Source organism: Dendrobates tinctorius, unplaced genomic scaffold, assembly GCF_039654945.1.
Source record: "Dendrobates tinctorius isolate UK_male_01 unplaced genomic scaffold, ASM3965494v1 ptg000054l, whole genome shotgun sequence".
Lineage (NCBI taxonomy): Eukaryota > Metazoa > Chordata > Amphibia > Anura > Dendrobatidae > Dendrobates > Dendrobates tinctorius.
The window spans coordinates 17,090,607-17,108,617 of record NW_027361722.1 but is presented as its reverse complement, the minus strand read 5'-3'; the positions used below and the strand labels follow the sequence as shown (position 1 = coordinate 17,108,617).

Here is an 18,011-nt window from a genome sequence, read left to right as displayed (position 1 = left end):
ACATCTTTGGAGTCAACATCATGTTGCTCTGAGATGAGGTAGCAAAATCCTGCTGGCAGAGTCCCATTAAAATGGACCAGTGGCCCTGTATACACACTATTGCTCTAGTCATTGCCTAAAGCACTGCAGGAAATAGCTATGCGATGTACTCAGCTATCTCTTGCAGGTCCCTACACATTGAATGATGGTGTCTGTTCACGACCATATGGACCACAGCCCCGTTCTTGGAATCGGTGGAACCCCTAGTAATTAATTATCCTGTTGTCCTGTGGAAAGGTGATAACTTGCTTTTATGGCTCAGCCTTTTTAATTTAAGAGACTCTATTCCAATTAGCTCTTACTTTTTAATCATGTGTTATTTTACATAGTTTAACTAATAAAAGGGTTATTCCATCACTTTGATATAAATGACCATTTCTTTGGATAGGTCATCAATATCAAACAGGTGAGTGTCTGACGCCCCCAAATGAATAAAAGCTGAGCTGAAGAACCCAGAAGCAGCCACTAAACAGCTGATGGATCTGTGGTGTTCAGCTCCAAAACTGCTGCTATTTGGCTACCGCCGGCACTGAACATAGCTGGTTGGCATACCACGATCTGATATTGTTGACCCAAAGTCATCAAAGTATCAACAATATCAACATCACAGTAGTAAAACAAACAATAAGCAATGTACTACAAAATGAGATTAAAAGGAAAAAAAATACATATAAATATAAAAGTAGGTAAAATAAAAACGTAACAACATATGCATACAGTATGTAAAATACAGAACATTTAAAAAATAACGATCATTCTCTTCGCATTTCAGAAATCTCTGTTTCCTTCATCGGGGTTGACTGTGTTCTATTCCATCCTTCCATTCTTCCCTGATGAAGGAATCAAAGATTTCCGAAATGCGTAGGAAGTAAAAGAGCAATGATGCTTTTGTTCTTGAAGGTTTTTTGACGTCACACGCTGGCTTATGAACTCGCTCTCCATCAACAACCAGGGTCGCCATTGGCCGAGGCACCCTATTTTTTTTTTTTTTTGGGCCACATGCATTTTAGGAATCATCCTGGAGCTGCATTTTGGGACATGTGCAACCTAATGTATCCCAGACACCCTTATCAATTCTTGTACTTTTTATTCTGTTTTTCATTTGCTGTTATCTACCTCTATTGGTATTTTTCCCAATTTCCTATGTTAGGCTACATTGTGGCCTATAAAATCACATCTGAAACACGGTACTTTCTTTATCTTTATTGTCAAAATAGCAAAAAAAAAGGCACAAAAATGAATAAAACATTCCTCTAAACAATGAAAATGTAAATGAAAAAAGCATATAGAAAATAAAGTACTGTAATATAAAACAAAAATAAAAAAGTACTAATAAAAAATATGAAAAAACACACATAAAATAATACATATATAATATGAAAATAAATAAAGCATGCATATAAATATCAATGAACATAGACCTAAAAATACATACTACAAGATAGCATAAAATACATAATACAAGATATAAAAGTATAAATGTAGAAAATAACATTTATAAAAACTACCTGCATAAAATCAATAATACTTATGTAACAAAATAAAATAAAGCACATATAATTAAATGCAAAAATAAAATAAAAAATACAATGCAAATAAGTAAAACACATAAAACATAAAGCATTGATAAAATAAACATGTAAAATCATACTTATAAAAATACATTTACAGTATCAAATAAAATACATGAAAAAGTGAAACAAGTAAAAATAAAAAAACATATAGAATAAAATACATACAAAAGTCTAAAAAAATAGAAACCAATGACAAATGAAATATTACATAAATATCAGAAAAGAAAAAAATATCTAAAAACATATATATATATATATACATTTGCAAAGAAATTGCATAAAAAAAAAATCAGCACCAATACTTTCTGTAATGACCTCTTCTGTATGACATCAGTGATGAGATACTTTATCTCGACCATTGCTGGTTAATGAGGCCAGATTTGCTTCTTCTGTAGAAGAACAGGAAGTTGAGTAGAGATGAGGAGTGCGATACGTCGTTGTGTTCCTCATACCGTGGGCTGCGGTGAAAATTTTCATTCTATATAGCAGCTGTCTATCTGCATGAAATATAGCTCACCCGAAAGTGAGAAGTTGACTCTTGAAGACCGTGCTGAGATCTGCTACGACAACTTATGAAAACAATTCCGGTACTCGCAGGACTGGGTCTCACCCTTACCATTTATTAGCAAAATGATGACAAATCTAATCACTGCCACATAGAAACCTGAGAACCATGGACACATTGGCGCCAGCTTCTTGGAGGGGCCATGTTGTGCTCTACATGATTGTCATGTTATCACCCTCAAGGAGCTTGGTGAATGGTGAGTACTTATATCAAACCTTCAGGAAACATCATTTTGACAGTCGTATAGATGTTGTGAAGCTCAGTTTGTCGTGGATATGAATAGGGGCTGAGTTTGTGATGTAACACGATGACTTACTAGTAAACCTTGATGATGTATTGGGTCATCGATTGTATTTAATGGGACGATGGCTGCAAGAGCGTAATCACGATACACAAGTCAAACAGTTCGAAAACTTTGGTGGAATCTATTCTTCCAATAGATGGAGCATCTAGGGGTTGGTCCACTATTGATCACCTATCCTAAGGTTTATGGGCGAAATATTCCTTTGAGCATTTTTGAGTTTTGGGCGTTTTTCATTTTTCTAAGTTTCTTAATGCATCTCAAAGGTGTTGTCCCATCTTGGACATTCATAGCATATGGTTAGGATATAGATGGGACCTACATTTATCTTGAGAACAGGGCTCGCAAGACATGGTCTAACAGAATGAAAAGGTGGCAAACACGTCTCTGTCCAATCATTTTTATGGCAGCTTCGAAAATTGATGAGCACCCCATCCCATGAGAGTGAGCACCAGGTTTTTTATCCTAAGTCATGTAGTAAGGTTCATTAAAGGGTCGATATTGACTATTAGGATTGCTACTTCCAATATGTGGCACTAGAATTCAAGTCCTCTTCCTCTCTGAAGAGGAAATTTGCATATTTAATTTCCCAGAGGAGCATACATGGCATTTAAGTCTCTTCACTCTGATATGCCAGGCCTGGGTTGTCACTCTTCACAAGTCTGATTTCACACATTTGTGTTTTGCGGTTTGTACTCGGACCACAATTTATGAACTGTCCACAGGTCTTCTGACCACAATTTCACAGCCTCATATATGCCTCTAGGAGCCCCGAGGTCTGGTCATACATCACGGTCCAAGTATGGACTGGTAAACACAGATGTGTTAATTCAGCCCAACCATAATTTTTTTTACAACACGTATACAACTATAGTCTATGTTGGTATTTACTCGTACGTGTTTTTTGCAAAAAAATCATGGAGACATGTCTGTTTTTTATACAAGTCTATGGGTCTGTCAAAATCCCAGACTCCATACACACATGATATCCATGTGCCATTTGTGTACTGTCTGTTTTAACACTGTGATGGGTAGAAGGTTTTTAATTATTTTTTTGTGCCTATAAAAATAATCACTGATGGTAAGAACAGACAAAAGTACCAAGATTGCTGAAAGCCTGATCTAAGCACTGGTGGAAACTGACCCTAAAAAGAAAAAAAAAACCTATGGGTGACTTCGATCTGTGGATTGGATCAAAAATGGACAGCTCTGATTTTTTTGGTGGACACGCGGTCTGCGAAAAAATACAGACATGTGAGCAGCACCGTAGACTATAATGGACATGTGTTCTGTCCGTGAAAAACGGAGGTCTAATAGTTTTCTTTACAGGACTTTAAAATGGTCGTAAAAAGAGTTAGTGGGTCAAAAACATCATAAAAAATTTGTTTGTAAGAACAAATAGGCACTCATTTATCAAGGCTGTGGTTTTGCGCACCAGTCTTGATGACCTGTGTGCTGGAAGAAAAAAAAATGTACCAAATTTATTAATTTGGCCCATAATTTAGCTGCCATGCACCAGCACAAGAAATGTTACTCCAGTCTGATAGAGGAGCACAATTCTGTTATAACTTTACACCACATTTAGGGCATAAATTATATTGCAGTTGTCCGACCCTCTCGGCAAGGCCTCCTCCAGGCTGAACTCTTCTCACTTTTCAAAAAGACAAAACTTGGTGATCAAAACTGTGTGCGAAAATGCCAAAAGGTTGCAAAGTTTCCACGAGTTGCCCAAAGATGTTGAAAAATTTCAAGCACGTTTAAGCCAGAAAAGTGTCGAAGATCGACCCCATAGAATAAAAACTAAAATTTAGGATAATCAGCAAGAGGTGCCAAAACTGGATTTTGTATGAGGACATAAGCAGATCTGCAGGAATGACCACGAGGATGACAAGCTTTGTAGTAGGCGTCTTCTATCATTTCATGGGATTGCCTCCTTTGGCAGAAACCTTCTTGAGCACACATTTCATAAACCTACCTGCCTTTGATGTTAGTTAAGAGATTTTATTTTTCCTTTTCCATAAAGTATTTTCTTTGTTTTTGAATATTTGCGGGATTTTCCTATGCACCGCGTTTCACATCTCTGGGACTTTGACGTGACCATTCAAGAGCCTTCCATTTCTTCCATGTTTACTTGGTGGTATGAAGTATTGTCATGTTGTAAGATCCCTCATCACAGATGGTGTCACGTTGACCCACCTGGGACACTGAGGGCATGTAAATAGGATATCCATAAAATCCCAATAGCCCCATATTTACCTCCAAAATGGTGGGCTAGTGGCCACTGTTAGGAATAGATGTGGCAATGCATGTATAAGTGGATGCACTGAAAATTGCTGAGCACATGGTGGACCTTGACATGTATAGCATATCCAATTAATATGCAAGAAATGTTTCATATGCGGCAACCCCTATCAGTAACCTGTGGAACATTAAAACATTCACGAGGTTGCTTAAAGGGAATCTGTCACCTATTTTTTCGACTATCACCTGCCGGCACCGTCATCAGGGGCTTATCTACAGCATTCTGTAATGCATTCTGTAATGCTGTAGATAAGCCCCCGATGTAACCTGAAAGGGAAGAAAAACGAGTTACAGTATATTATGCTGGGGAGCGTGGCCTGGGCTCTGAGCATGTAGGAGGCAAGAGCGCTAAGCTCCCACAGTCCCACACTAAAGCAACAAAAAAGCGTGCAAAGGGTTAACGAAAAAAACCCCCATACTGGACCCTATTCTATTCCTGAAACTCTGGTGCACATTCTGAGCCTAAAACTAGGACCCTGGTCCAAAGGAGACCGAAGATATGAACTTTAATATAACAGAGTCTGCAGTTCATGGCTGGTGGTCCCGGTGCCTGGTATCCATCTGACCAGTGAATTATAACAGAAGATTACCTTTATTTCAACTGAGGATCAGAGATACAGTGGGCTGCTGATATTGATACTGCAGAATTGTGTGACTTTACTCGCTCTCACTAAGGGTCTCTCAGTTAACTCCTTTGGGAAACTTGCCTTTTGACCATTTTTCTTAACTTTTTTTCAGCAGGCATATCCACTTCTCAACATTGAAATTGCAATAGCAAGAAGGAAAAGTTATGGAGTTATTGAAATCACAGGATGAAGGCATTTGTAAATCATGAAAAAATGAAAAAAAAAAAGTTTTAACCCCTTTTGATATATTCTGCATCAACTATAATCACCAAGTACAGAAATCCCAGCTCTTCCACTATCAGTGAGGTTAATAATGGTTGTTTGAGGAAGGCTGTTCCTCAGAATGCACTTTGGCAAAACATCAAGATCCTCTGCTGGCAGCTTCATTGTAATCACCGACCAATGACGTCCCAGATGTGCTCAATGGGAGACTAGTCTGGAGATGCTGCAGCCATGGGAGCAGGTTTAGGCCACACAAGCTGCTCGAAGAGCACGAAGAAACGCAGCTTGTGGTAGTCGTGTTGAAAACTGCTTCTGAGAAATGGCTGCACCACTGGTTTCTTCATCAAACCAATGTAACAACGAATTGTTAGTGACATGGAAATAAAACTAGATGAGTCCGGCCCCCATACATTATGCCACTCCAAACCCTAATCCCGGGAGTAGGATCGGTGTGACTTTGCCTTTGAAAGGCCTCTTCTATCTGTTACCCATGTAGTTTCAGATTCAAAGAATTGCTCAAACTGATTAATTATGTACTGCAAGTGAGATTAGACCTCACATACCAAAATCTAAGGCACACATTGTCTACACAAACCATGAGAAGGTGTTTACATGACATTGGCTAGGAGCCAGACATCCAGCTTCAGTTGTCCATTGACCTCACACAACAGTTCTCAAAAGGCTATTATGGTGCAGGGCAAGACAACAATGGAGTCAGGAATGGAGGTCTAGCCTCATCCATGATGAGTTCTCTCTTTTATTATTTTCCCAGTGATAATACGTTGTTGATCTGTAGACAATGTGGTCAAAGCCATAAACAGACCTTCAGGAGGGTACGGTGTCAGCTCCTGCCCCATATGTGATGTGGATCTCTGCATGTGGATTAGAGGTGGGAGAATAACTTTTTTTCAGTGTCCCGCCTGTTGAAGTCTATGGGTGTGCAAAAATAAAAAAAATTGGATGCCATATGAATCATCCGTATAGTATCCGATTTTTGTGAATACTTTTCCATTACTAACACAGGACACTGTATTTCTTCTTTTAATTTTTATTCATTTCTGATGTCTAAAAATGGATGCCATATGGATGACAATACAGATGGAAAGTCGTCTATTTCTGGATGAAAATCATGATTTTTTTTTTATATGCTCATGTAAACTTCATCACATAAGCAACTGCTTTTTATAAAGTGATAAAAATAACATTATGCAGAATTAAAGGGTGTTCCAAAACCAAAAGGTGACTTTCATACTAAATTTAATTTATAATCTAATCACTTTTCTAATATATTTCAGTTAAAAAATTTCTACCTTTCCTTCTCTACTCTAACTTCCTGTCTGCTTGTGTTGTTTTTTTTTTTTAAACTTCCAATGACATTTTGTTTGAGAATCCCAGTGCATTTTGGGGTACTCACACAGGACATCAATAGGGGGCAGAGGATGCGGTCATTGCCACAGCTGCTTTCCCCACCATGAAAAGAAGCATCATCTGTTTCAGAGACTGGACTGGTCCCTGCCGGGTCATCTCTTCTCCTTAGAGTCAGCAAGGGAGCGCACTGTCACTGTGCATTAAAAGGAATATAGCACAGGGAGCGCACTGTCACTGTGTATTCAAAGAAATATAGCACAGGGAGCTCATACTGAGTATACGTCTGAATTTATGTACAAGGCATTATCAGGTGAGCAAGACTAGCCAAAACTCCAAAACAGACATCACTGATGGCGCCTCATCCCAGAGAGGGGCAGTGGCTGCAGCAGTGACCACAGCTTCTGCCCCCTGATGACGGCTCATTCGAGTATCCCAGCATGCCTGGACAATCTCAAGCAAAATGTCATGGGACGTTAAAAAAAAAGACAGGAAGTCAGAGTGTAGAGGATACGTTAGGGAATTTTTCATTGAAGTATATTAGATTATTACACTGAATAGATATACATTTAATATGAAATTCACCTTTGGTTTCGGACAGCCCCTTTAGGTTCAGCCGATTGGTTCGGCCTTCCACAGCAGTGCCAGTTTCTCGTGTGGCCCCTTGGGAAAATTAATTGCCCACCCCTGCTATAGCTAAAAAAAAGTACAACTCTCAGCATGGTTTTTTCAATGCATCATCCTCAGGCTACAATTAGATTTGCAGTTTTGCAGAACAGGCAGCACAACTCTTGTGACACCACAACATCCTGCATGACCTCACAAATGGTAAGAATTTGTTGGGGCAAAGGTGCTGCGCACAACATCAACCACATAGATGAAGAATCTAAGATAATGGTAAAGGCGGCATCAAACTCAAGACCAAAGTTTTAGCTGATATCTGACCCAAGATCAGAACCCAATATAAATCAATTCAGACCATAAATCACACCCAAAATTAATTCATTAAAACTCAAGAGCAGATCCAAAATTATATTCAGATCAAGTCCAAAATTAATCCATAACACAGATCAGCTCTCCTAAAATAAATGCAGACCCCCAACCAGACCTGTAAATGAATTCAGATTCCAGAACAAATCTCAAAATGATCTAAGACCCCAGATAAAAACCCTAAATCAGTCAAAGTGATGAAACTAAGCAAATATTCTCCAATGGCTATGCTAAAACATAGAGTTGAGCGAAACGGGTCGAAAAATTTCAAAAGTTGGCGACTTTTGGCAAAGTCGGGTTTCATGAAACGAAACCCGACCCTAGGATGAGGTCGGCCACGAGGTCGGCGACTTACGCGCCAAAGTCGCGTTTCAAAAGTTTGTTTTGCGCTCTTTTTCAGCCAATCAGGATCCACGGACACTGTGGGCAACGTGATGACATAGGCAGGGGTCACCACCATCTTTCAGAAGGGCATGCAAGTGATTGGCTTGCTTTGGTGGGCGTCACAGGGGGTATAAAAGGGCGTGCACGCCGACCGTCATCTTACTTCTGCCGATCTCAGTTTAGGGAGAGGTTGCTGCTGATTCTGTAGGGAGAGCGTTAGGCAGGGAAGAAGACAAAAAAACTGCTTCTGCTGCTAGCGATTTGGCCTGCACAACACACCAGTCACTGTGTGTGCAGTGCAAGGGGAGGCTATATAGTGGTGTATCAGTGGTGTTGGTTGTTGGGCTGCCTTCTAAGGCTTCCTGACATTCCTGCATTGCTGTTTACCCACTGCTCCGCAAACTGCTTTTTTAAAAGCAATCCCAATTTTTTTTTTTTGTCCTGCTGAGAAGAAAAAAAAACTGCTTCTGCTGCTAGCGATTTGGCCTGTACAACACACCAGTCACTGTGTGTGCAGTGCAAGGGGAGGCTGTATAGTGGTGTATCAGTGGTGTTGGTTGTTGGGCTGCCTTCTAAGGCTTCCTGACATTCCTGCATTGCTGTTTACCCACTGCTCCGCAAACTGCTTTTATAAAAGCAATCCCAATTTTTTTTTTTTGTCCTGCTGAGAACACAAAAAAACTGCTTCTGCTGCTAGCGATTTGGCCTGCACAACACACCAGTCACTGTGTGTGCAGTGCAAGGGGAGGCTATATTGTGGTGTATCAGTGGTGTTGGTTATTGGGCTGCCTTTTAAGGCTTCCTAACAGGCTGGCATTGCTGTTTACCCACTGCTCTGCAAACTGCTTTTTTAAAAGCAATCCAATCTCCCTTATCCTCTAGTCACTTTTGTCACAGCTGTGCCATCGAGCCTGTGACATAGCGCTCAGATATCAGTGGGCCTCACACAATCCAAAAGTGTCCAGTGTCCACAAGTGTCTGCAGAAATTCAAAATCTCCCTTATCCTCTCGTCACTTTTGTCACAGCTGTGCCATCGAGCCTGTGACATAGCGCTCAGATATCAGTGGCCCTCACACAATCCAAAAGTGTCCAGTGTCCACAAGTGTCTGCAGAAATTCAAAATCTCCCTTATCCTCTAGTCACTTTGGTCACAGCTGTGCCATCGAGCCTGTCACATAGCGCTCAGATATTCATTGGGCCTCACACAATCCAAAAGTGTCCAGTGTCCACAAGTGTCTGCAGAAATTCAAAATCTCCCTTATCCTCTCGTCAATTTTGTCACAGCTGTGCCATCGAGCCTGTCACATAGCGCTCAGATATTCATTGGGCCTCACACAATCCAAAAGTGTCCAGTGTCCACAAGTGTGTGCAGAAATTCAAAATCTCCCTTATCCTCTCGTCACTTTTGTCACAGCTGTGCCATCGAGCCTGTGACATAGCGCTCAGATATCAGTGGGCCTCACACAATCCAAAAGTGTCCAGTGTCCACAAGTGTCTGCAGAAATTCAAAATCTCCCTTATCCTCTCGTCACTTTTGTCACAGCTGTGCCATCGAGCCTGTCACATAGCGCTCAGATATTCATTGGGCCTCACACAATCCAAAAGTGTCCAGTGTCCACAAGTGTGTGCAGAAATTCAAAATCTCCTTTATCCTCTAGTCACTTTGGTCACAGCTGTGCCATCGAGCCTGTCACATAGCGCTCAGATATTCATTGGGCCTCACACAATCCAAAAGTGTCCAGTGTCCACAAGTGTCTGCAGAAATTCAAAATCTCCCTTATCCTCTAGTCACTTTGGTTACAGCTGTGCCATCGAGCCTGTCACATAGCCCTCAGATATTCATTGGGCCTCACACAATCCAAAAGTGTCCAGTGTCCACAAGTGTCTGCAGAAATTCAAAATCTCCCTTATCCTCTAGTCACTTTGGTCACAGCTGTGCCATCGAGCCTGTCACATAGCACTCAGATATTCATTGGGCCTCACACAATCCAAAAGTGTCCAGTGTCCACAAGTGTGTGCAGAAATTCAAAATCTCCCTTATCCTCTCGTCACTTTTGTCACAGCTGTGCCATCGAGCCTGTCACATAGCGCTCAGATATTCATTGGGCCTCACACAATCCAAAAGTGTTCAGTGTCCACAAGTGTGTGCAGAAATTCAAAATCTCCCTTATCCTCTCGTCACTTTTGTCACAGCTGTGCCATCGAGCCTGTGACATAGCGCTCAGATATCAGTGGGCCTCACACAATCCAAAAGTGTCCAGTGTCCACAAGTGTCTGCAGAAATTCAAAATCTCCCTTATCCTCTCGTCACTTTTGTCACAGCTGTGCCATCGAGCCTGTCACATAGCGCTCAGATATTCATTGGGCCTCACACAATCCAAAAGTGTCCAGTGTCCACAAGTGTGTGCAGAAATTCAAAATCTCCTTTATCCTCTAGTCACTTTGGTCACAGCTGTGCCATCGAGCCTGTCACATAGCGCTCAGATATTCATTGGGCCTCACACAATCCAAAAGTGTCCAGTGTCCACAAGTGTGTGCAGAAATTCAAAATCTCCTTTATCCTCTAGTCACTTTGGTCACAGCTGTGCCATCGAGCCTGTCACATAGCGCTCAGATATTCATTGGGCCTCACACAATCCAAAAGTGTCCAGTGTCCACAAGTGTCTGCAGAAATTCAAAATCTCCCTTATCCTCTAGTCACTTTGGTCACAGCTGTGCCATCGAGCCTGTCACATAGCCCTCAGATATTCATTGGGCCTCACACAATCCAAAAGTGTCCAGTGTCCACAAGTGTCTGCAGAAATTCAAAATCTCCCTTATCCTCTAGTCACTTTGGTCACAGCTGTGCCATCGAGCCTGTCACATAGCACTCAGATATTCATTTGGCCTCACACAATCCAAAAGTGTCCAGTGTCCACAAGTGTGTGCAGAAATTCAAAATCTCCCTTATCCTCTCGTCACTTTTGTCACAGCTGTGCCATCGAGCCTGTGACATAGCGCTCAGATATCAGTGGGCCTCACACAATCCAAAAGTGTCCAGTGTCCACAAGTGTCTGCAGAAATTCAAAATCTCCCTTATCCTCTCGTCACTTTTGTCACAGCTGTGCCATCGAGCCTGTGACATAGCGCTCAGATATCAGTGGCCCTCACACAATCCAAAAGTGTCCAGTGTCCACAAGTGTCTGCAGAAATTCAAAATCTCCCTTATCCTCTAGTCACTGTGGTCACAGCTGTGCCATCGAGCCTGTCACATAGCGCTCAGATATTCATTGGGCCTCACACAATCCAAAAGTGTCTAGTGTCCACAAGTGTCTGCAGAAATTCAAAATCTCCCTTATCCTCTCGTCACTTTTGTCACAGCTGTGCCATCGAGCCTGTCACATAGCGCTCAGATATTCATTGGGCCTCACACAATCCAAAAGTGTCCAGTGTCCACAAGTGTGTGCAGAAATTCAAAATCTCCCTTATCCTCTCGTCACTTTTGTCACAGCTGTGCCATCGAGCCTGTGACATAGCGCTCAGATATCAGTGGCCCTCACACAATCCAAAAGTGTCCAGTGTCCACAAGTGTCTGCAGAAATTCAAAATCTCCCTTATCCTCTCGTCACTTTTGTCACAGCTGTGCCATCGAGCCTGTCACATAGCGCTCAGATATTCATTGGGCCTCACACAATCCAAAAGTGTCCAGTGTCCACAAGTGTGTGCAGAAATTCAAAATCTCCTTTATCCTCTAGTCACTTTGGTCACAGCTGTGCCATCGAGCCTGTCACATAGCGCTCAGATATTCATTGGGCCTCACACAATCCAAAAGTGTCCAGTGTCCACAAGTGTCTGCAGAAATTCAAAATCTCCCTTATCCTCTAGTCACTTTGGTCACAGCTGTGCCATCGAGCCTGTCACATAGCGCTCAGATAATCATTGGGCCTCACACAGTCCAAAAGTGTCCAGTGTCCACAAGTGTCTGCAGAAATTCAAAATCTCCCTTATCGTCTAGTCACTTTGGTCACAGCTGTGCCATCGAGCCTGTCACATAGCGCTCAGATATTCATTGGGCCTCACAATCCAAAAGTGTCCAGTGTCCACAAGTGTGTGCAGAAATTCAAAATCTCCCTTATCCTCTCGTCACTTTTGTCACAGCTGTGCCATCGAGCCTGTGACATAGCGCTCAGATATCAGTGGGCCTCACACAATCCAAAAGTGTCCAGTGTCCACAAGTGTCTGCAGAAATTCAAAATCTCCCTTATACTCTAGTCACTTTGGTCACAGCTGTGCCATCGAACCTGTCACATAGCGCTCAGATATTCATTGGGCCTCACACAATCCAAAAGTGTCCAGTGTCCACAAGTGTGTGCAGAAATTCAAAATCTCCCTTATCCTCTCATCACTTTTGTCACAGCTGTGCCATCGAGCCTGTGACATAGCGCTCAGATATCAGTGGGCCTCACACAATCCAAAAGTGTCCAGTGTCCACAAGTGTGTGCAGAAATTCAAAATCTCCCTTATCCTCTCGTCACTTTTGTCACAGCTGTGCCATCGAGCCTGTGACATAGCGCTCAGATATCAGTGGGCCTCACACAATCCAAAAGTGTCCAGTGTCCACAAGTGTCTGCAGAAATTCAAAATCTCCCTTATCCTCTCGTCACTTTTGTCACAGCTGTGCCATCGAGCCTGTCACATAGCGCTCAGATATTCATTGGGCCTCACACAATCCAAAAGTGTCCAGTGTCCACAAGTGTGTGCAGAAATTCAAAATCTCCTTTATCCTCTAGTCACTTTGGTCACAGCTGTGCCATCAAGCCTGTCACATAGCGCTCAGATATTCATTGGGCCTCACACAATCCAAAAGTGTCCAGTGTCCACAAGTGTCTGCAGAAATTCAAAATCTCCCTTATCCTCTAGTCACTTTGGTCACAGCTGTGCCATCGAGCCTGTCACATAGCGCTCAGATATTCATTGGGCCTCACACAATCCAAAAGTGTCCAGTGTCCACAAGTGTGTGCAGAAATTAAAAATCTCCCTTATCCTCTCGTCACTTTTGTCACAGCTGTGCCATCGAGCCTGTGACATAGCGCTCAGATATTCATTGGGCCTCACACAATCCAAAAGTGTCCAGTGTCCACAAGTGTGTGCAGAAATTCAAAATCTCCCTTATCCTCTAGTCACTTTGGTCACAGCTGTGCCATCGAGCCTGTCACATAGCGCTCAGATGTTCATTGGGCCTCACACAATCCAAAAGTGTCTAGTGTCCACAAGTGTGTGCAGAAATTCAAAATCTCCCTTATCCTCTCGTCACTTTTGTCACAGCTGTGCCATCGAGCCTGTGACATAGCGCTCAGATATCAGTGGGCCTCACACAATCCAAAAGTGTCCAGTGTCCACAAGTGTCTGCAGAAATTCAAAATCTCCCTTATTCTCTAGTCACTTTGGTCACAGCTGTGCCATCGAGCCTGTCACATAGCGCTCAGATATTCATTGGGCCTCACACAATCCAAAAGTGTCCAGTGTCCACAAGTGTGTGCAGAAATTCAAAATCTCCCTTATCCTCTCATCACTTTTGTCACAGCTGTGCCATCGAGCCTGTGACATAGCGCTCAGATATCAGTGGCCCTCACACAGCCCAAAAGTGTCCAGTGTCCACAAGCAGCGTCGGACTGGCCCACCGGAGAACCGGTGGATTCTCCGGTGGGCCCTGGCATCTGGTGGGCCCTGGCACCTGCTGGCATACAGGGCCAGCAGTTGCCTAGGGCCCCCGCTGCTCCAGGGGCCCCCAGCCAGTGGTGTGTCGCACACCATGCAGCTGCTATGGGGGCCCCTGCCAGCGGAGCAGCAGCGGGTGTCAGGAGGCAGGAGCCCCTGTCCCCGCTGCTAAAGAGAAATGAATATTCACTGCGAAGCAGTGAATATCATTTCAGGTCTCCACCCCCAGAGGCCCCGCCCCCAGCCCAGTAAGCTGCTCTGCATCAGGGCCGGCGCCGCCCTCAGTCCTCTCTGCTCCTGGCTCACAGCCAGTGCGCGATGACGTCACTACATCGCGCACCCGCTGTGTGTCTGGCAGAGGGGGCAGCTCCTGACACTGAAGCCGGCTGCCGGAATCAGCGTGGGAGCGAGGAGGAGAGGTGAGTATTGTGTTTTGTTTGTTTTTTTTATATCTCTCTCGCTCTCTCTATCTGTCTCTATCTATCTATCTCTCTATATCTCTCTCTCTCTATCTCTCTTCTATCTATCTATCTTTCTATCTCTATCTATTATCTATATCTATCTATCTCTATATCTATCTCTATCTATTATCTATATCTATCTATTTCTATATCTATCTCTATCTTTATATCTATCTTATATATATCATCTCTATATCTATATCTATTTCTCTCTATATCTCTCTCTATATATCTATCTATCTTTCTATCTCTATATCTATCTATCTTTCTCTATCTATCTATTTATCTCTATCTATTATCTATATCTATCTCTATATCTATCTTTCTATTTCTACATCTATCTCTATCTCTATCTATATCTATCTATTATGTCTATCTATCTAGCTATCTCTATTATCTATATCTACCTATCTCTATATCTTTCTATCTTACTCTATCTCTATATTTATTTATTTATCTATCTCTATCTATTATCTATATCTATATCTATCTCTCTATCTATTTATCGATCTCTGTATCTATCTCTCTCTATATCTATCTCTCTATCTCTATCTATCTCTATATCTATCTATTAACTCTATATCTATCTACCTATCTATCTCTATATCTGTTTCTCTCTATATCTATCTCTATATCTATCTATCTATCTATCTATCTATCTCTATATCTATCTGTTATCTCTATATCCATATCTATCTCTATATCTATCTATCTATCTCTATATCTATCTTTCTATCTAACACTATATCTCTATATCTATCTCTATATCTCATTATCTATCTATCTATCTCTTTATCTATCTGTCTATTGATCTATCCATCTATCTATTATATCTATCTATTATCTCTATTATCTATATCTATCTATCCATCTATCTATCTAGCTATCTCTATATCTCTCTATATCTATCTATCTTTCTAACTCTATATCTATCTCTATACATATCTCTATATCTAGCTATTATATCTATCTTTCTATATCTATCTGTCTCTATATCTATCTCTATATCTATCTACCTATCTATCTATCTCTATATCTATTATCTCTATATCTATCTATCTATCTATCTATCTCTATATATATCTCTATATCTATTTTTATTTATAGCCATCTATCTATATATATTTATCTCTATATCTATCTATATATGTCTATATTATTATTATTATTATTATTATTATTATTATTTCTGTATATCTCTTATCTATCTCTATTATCTATATCTATCTCTATATCTTTCTATCTATAGCTATCTATCTCTATATCTATCTATCCATTATCTATTTTCTATCTATCTCTATATCTATCTACCTATCGATCTATCTATCTATCTATCTATCTATCTATCTTTCTTTCTATATCTCTTTATATCTATCTCTATCTATCTCTATCTATCTCTTTGAATCTTTCTATCTATATCTATCCATTATCTACTTTCTATCCATTATCTACTATCTATCTCTATATCTATCTATTTCTACATCTATCTTTCTATCTATATCTATCTAACTCTATATCTATATAGCATTATACCCTATGAGGGGGTGCATTATTCCCTATGAGGGGGGCAGCATTATACCCTATGAGGAGGCAGCATTATTCCCTATGAGGGGGTGCATTATTCCCTATGAGGGGGCAGCATTATACCCTATGAGGAGGCAGCATTATTCCCTATGAGGGGGTGCATTATTCCCTATGAGGGGGGCACAGTATTATACCCTATGAGGGGGGCACAGTATTATACCCTATGAGGGGGGCACAGTATTATACCCTATGAGGGGGGCACAGTATTATACCCTATGAGGGGGGCACAGTATTATACCCTATGAGGGGGGCAGTATTATACCCTATGAGGGGGTGCATTATACCCTATGAGGGGGTGCATTATTCCCTATGAGGTGGGCAGTATTATACCCTATGAGGGGGGCAGTATTATATTCTATGAGATGGCTGCATTATACTATGTGAGGGGGCTGCTTTATATTCTATGAGTGGGCTACCCCAACTCCTGCTACATAATTAAGACATGTACAACCTTATATTATACCCGGATATTAGCGTGTTTTACCGCATAATTGGTGGTCTGGTATTTAACTCTATGCAGCTACATAGTGGGCCCCAAGAATGATTTTCTCTGGTGGGCCCAAGGTGTTCCAGTCCGACGCTGCCCACAAGTGTGTGCAGAAATTCAAAATCTCCCTTATCCTCTCGTCACTTTTGTCACAGCTGTGCCATCGAGCCTGTCACATAGCGCTCAGATATCAGTGGGCCTCACACAATCCAAAAGTGTCCAGTGTCCACAAGTGTCTGCAGAAATTCAAAATCTCCCTTATCCTCTCGTCACTTTTGTCACAGCTGTGCCATCGAGCCTGTGATATAGCGCTCAGATATCAGTGGCCCTCACACAATCCAAAAGTGTCCAGTGTCCACAAGTGTCTGCAGAAATTCAAAATCTCCCTTATCCTCTCGTCACTTTTGTCACAGCTGTGCCATCGAGCCTGTGACATAGCGCTCAGATATCAGTGGGCCTCACACAATCCAAAAGTGTCCAGTGTCCACAAGTGTCTGCAGAAATTCAAAATCTCCCCTGTCCTATAGACACCTTGTACCTTGTTTTACATTACTATATAGTTTGTTGGATTTTGTCTACATTTCTACCAAAAATGAGGAAGGCTGGTGGAAGAGGCCGTGGAATTGGGCGGGGGTTGGCAGCTGGTAATGATGGTGTTGGTGGTGGATCTGATGGTAGTGGCAAGAGCAAAATAGGACCGAATGCAGGAGGTGTTGAGCCTGCGTCATCGTCTGGCTACATAAGGCCTCGAACGCTTAGTTTTCTAGGAGTTGGCAAACCGCTTTTAAAGCCAGAGCATCAGGAAAAAGTTTTGTCTTACATTGCTGACTCAGCCTCCAGCTCTATCGCCTCCTCTTCTTCAGTTGTAAAAAGTAAAAGCACTGAGTCGTCATTGGAGGCTCATGTTCATGAACCACACCTTTCCTTGTGTCCTTCACCTCAACCAAGATTGAAGGATGACGCAGGCCATACTACTGATTACTCCATGGAGCTGTTTTCACATACCATGCCTGGATTATCAAGTCAAATGGTGAATTACCCAGGCCAAGATGAATCTGACATGGAGTGCACTGATGCACAGCCGCTGATGGATGATTCTGCTGGTACATTCACTCAGAGCACTACATTGTCCTCGCAGTGTACAGAGCCAGATTCTGACCCTGATGAGACTCAGGTGCCCCTTCCCGCACACTATACCACCATACACGGTGACACAGAGGAAGGTGCACATGACATAGAAGAGGAGGTGATGGATGACCCAGTTGTTGACCCAGATTGGCATCCATTGGGGGAAGAGGGTGCTGCTTCCAATAGCTCAGATGAGGAGCATCCACAGCAGACATCGACATCGCAACAGCTGTTATCTGGCAGGCCCGGAGCACTCCAAAGACAGGTTCCAAACATCAAAAGAGTT

At 41.9% G+C, this 18,011-nt stretch overlaps 1 protein-coding gene across 1 annotated transcript in view; it reads left to right on the top strand.

Annotated features, from left to right (window-relative positions):
- The first annotated feature begins 2,067 nt into the window (after positions 1 to 2,067).
- BTLA (B and T lymphocyte associated) overlaps positions 2,068 to 18,011 on the top strand; it is a 60,840-nt gene continuing 44,896 nt past the window's right edge. Inside the window, exon 1 of the mRNA XM_073577169.1 lies at positions 2,068 to 2,374. Within this exon, the coding sequence (XP_073433270.1) occupies positions 2,287 to 2,374 (88 nt within the window). The 5' untranslated portion in view covers positions 2,068 to 2,286. The remainder of the gene's footprint in view (positions 2,375 to 18,011) is intronic.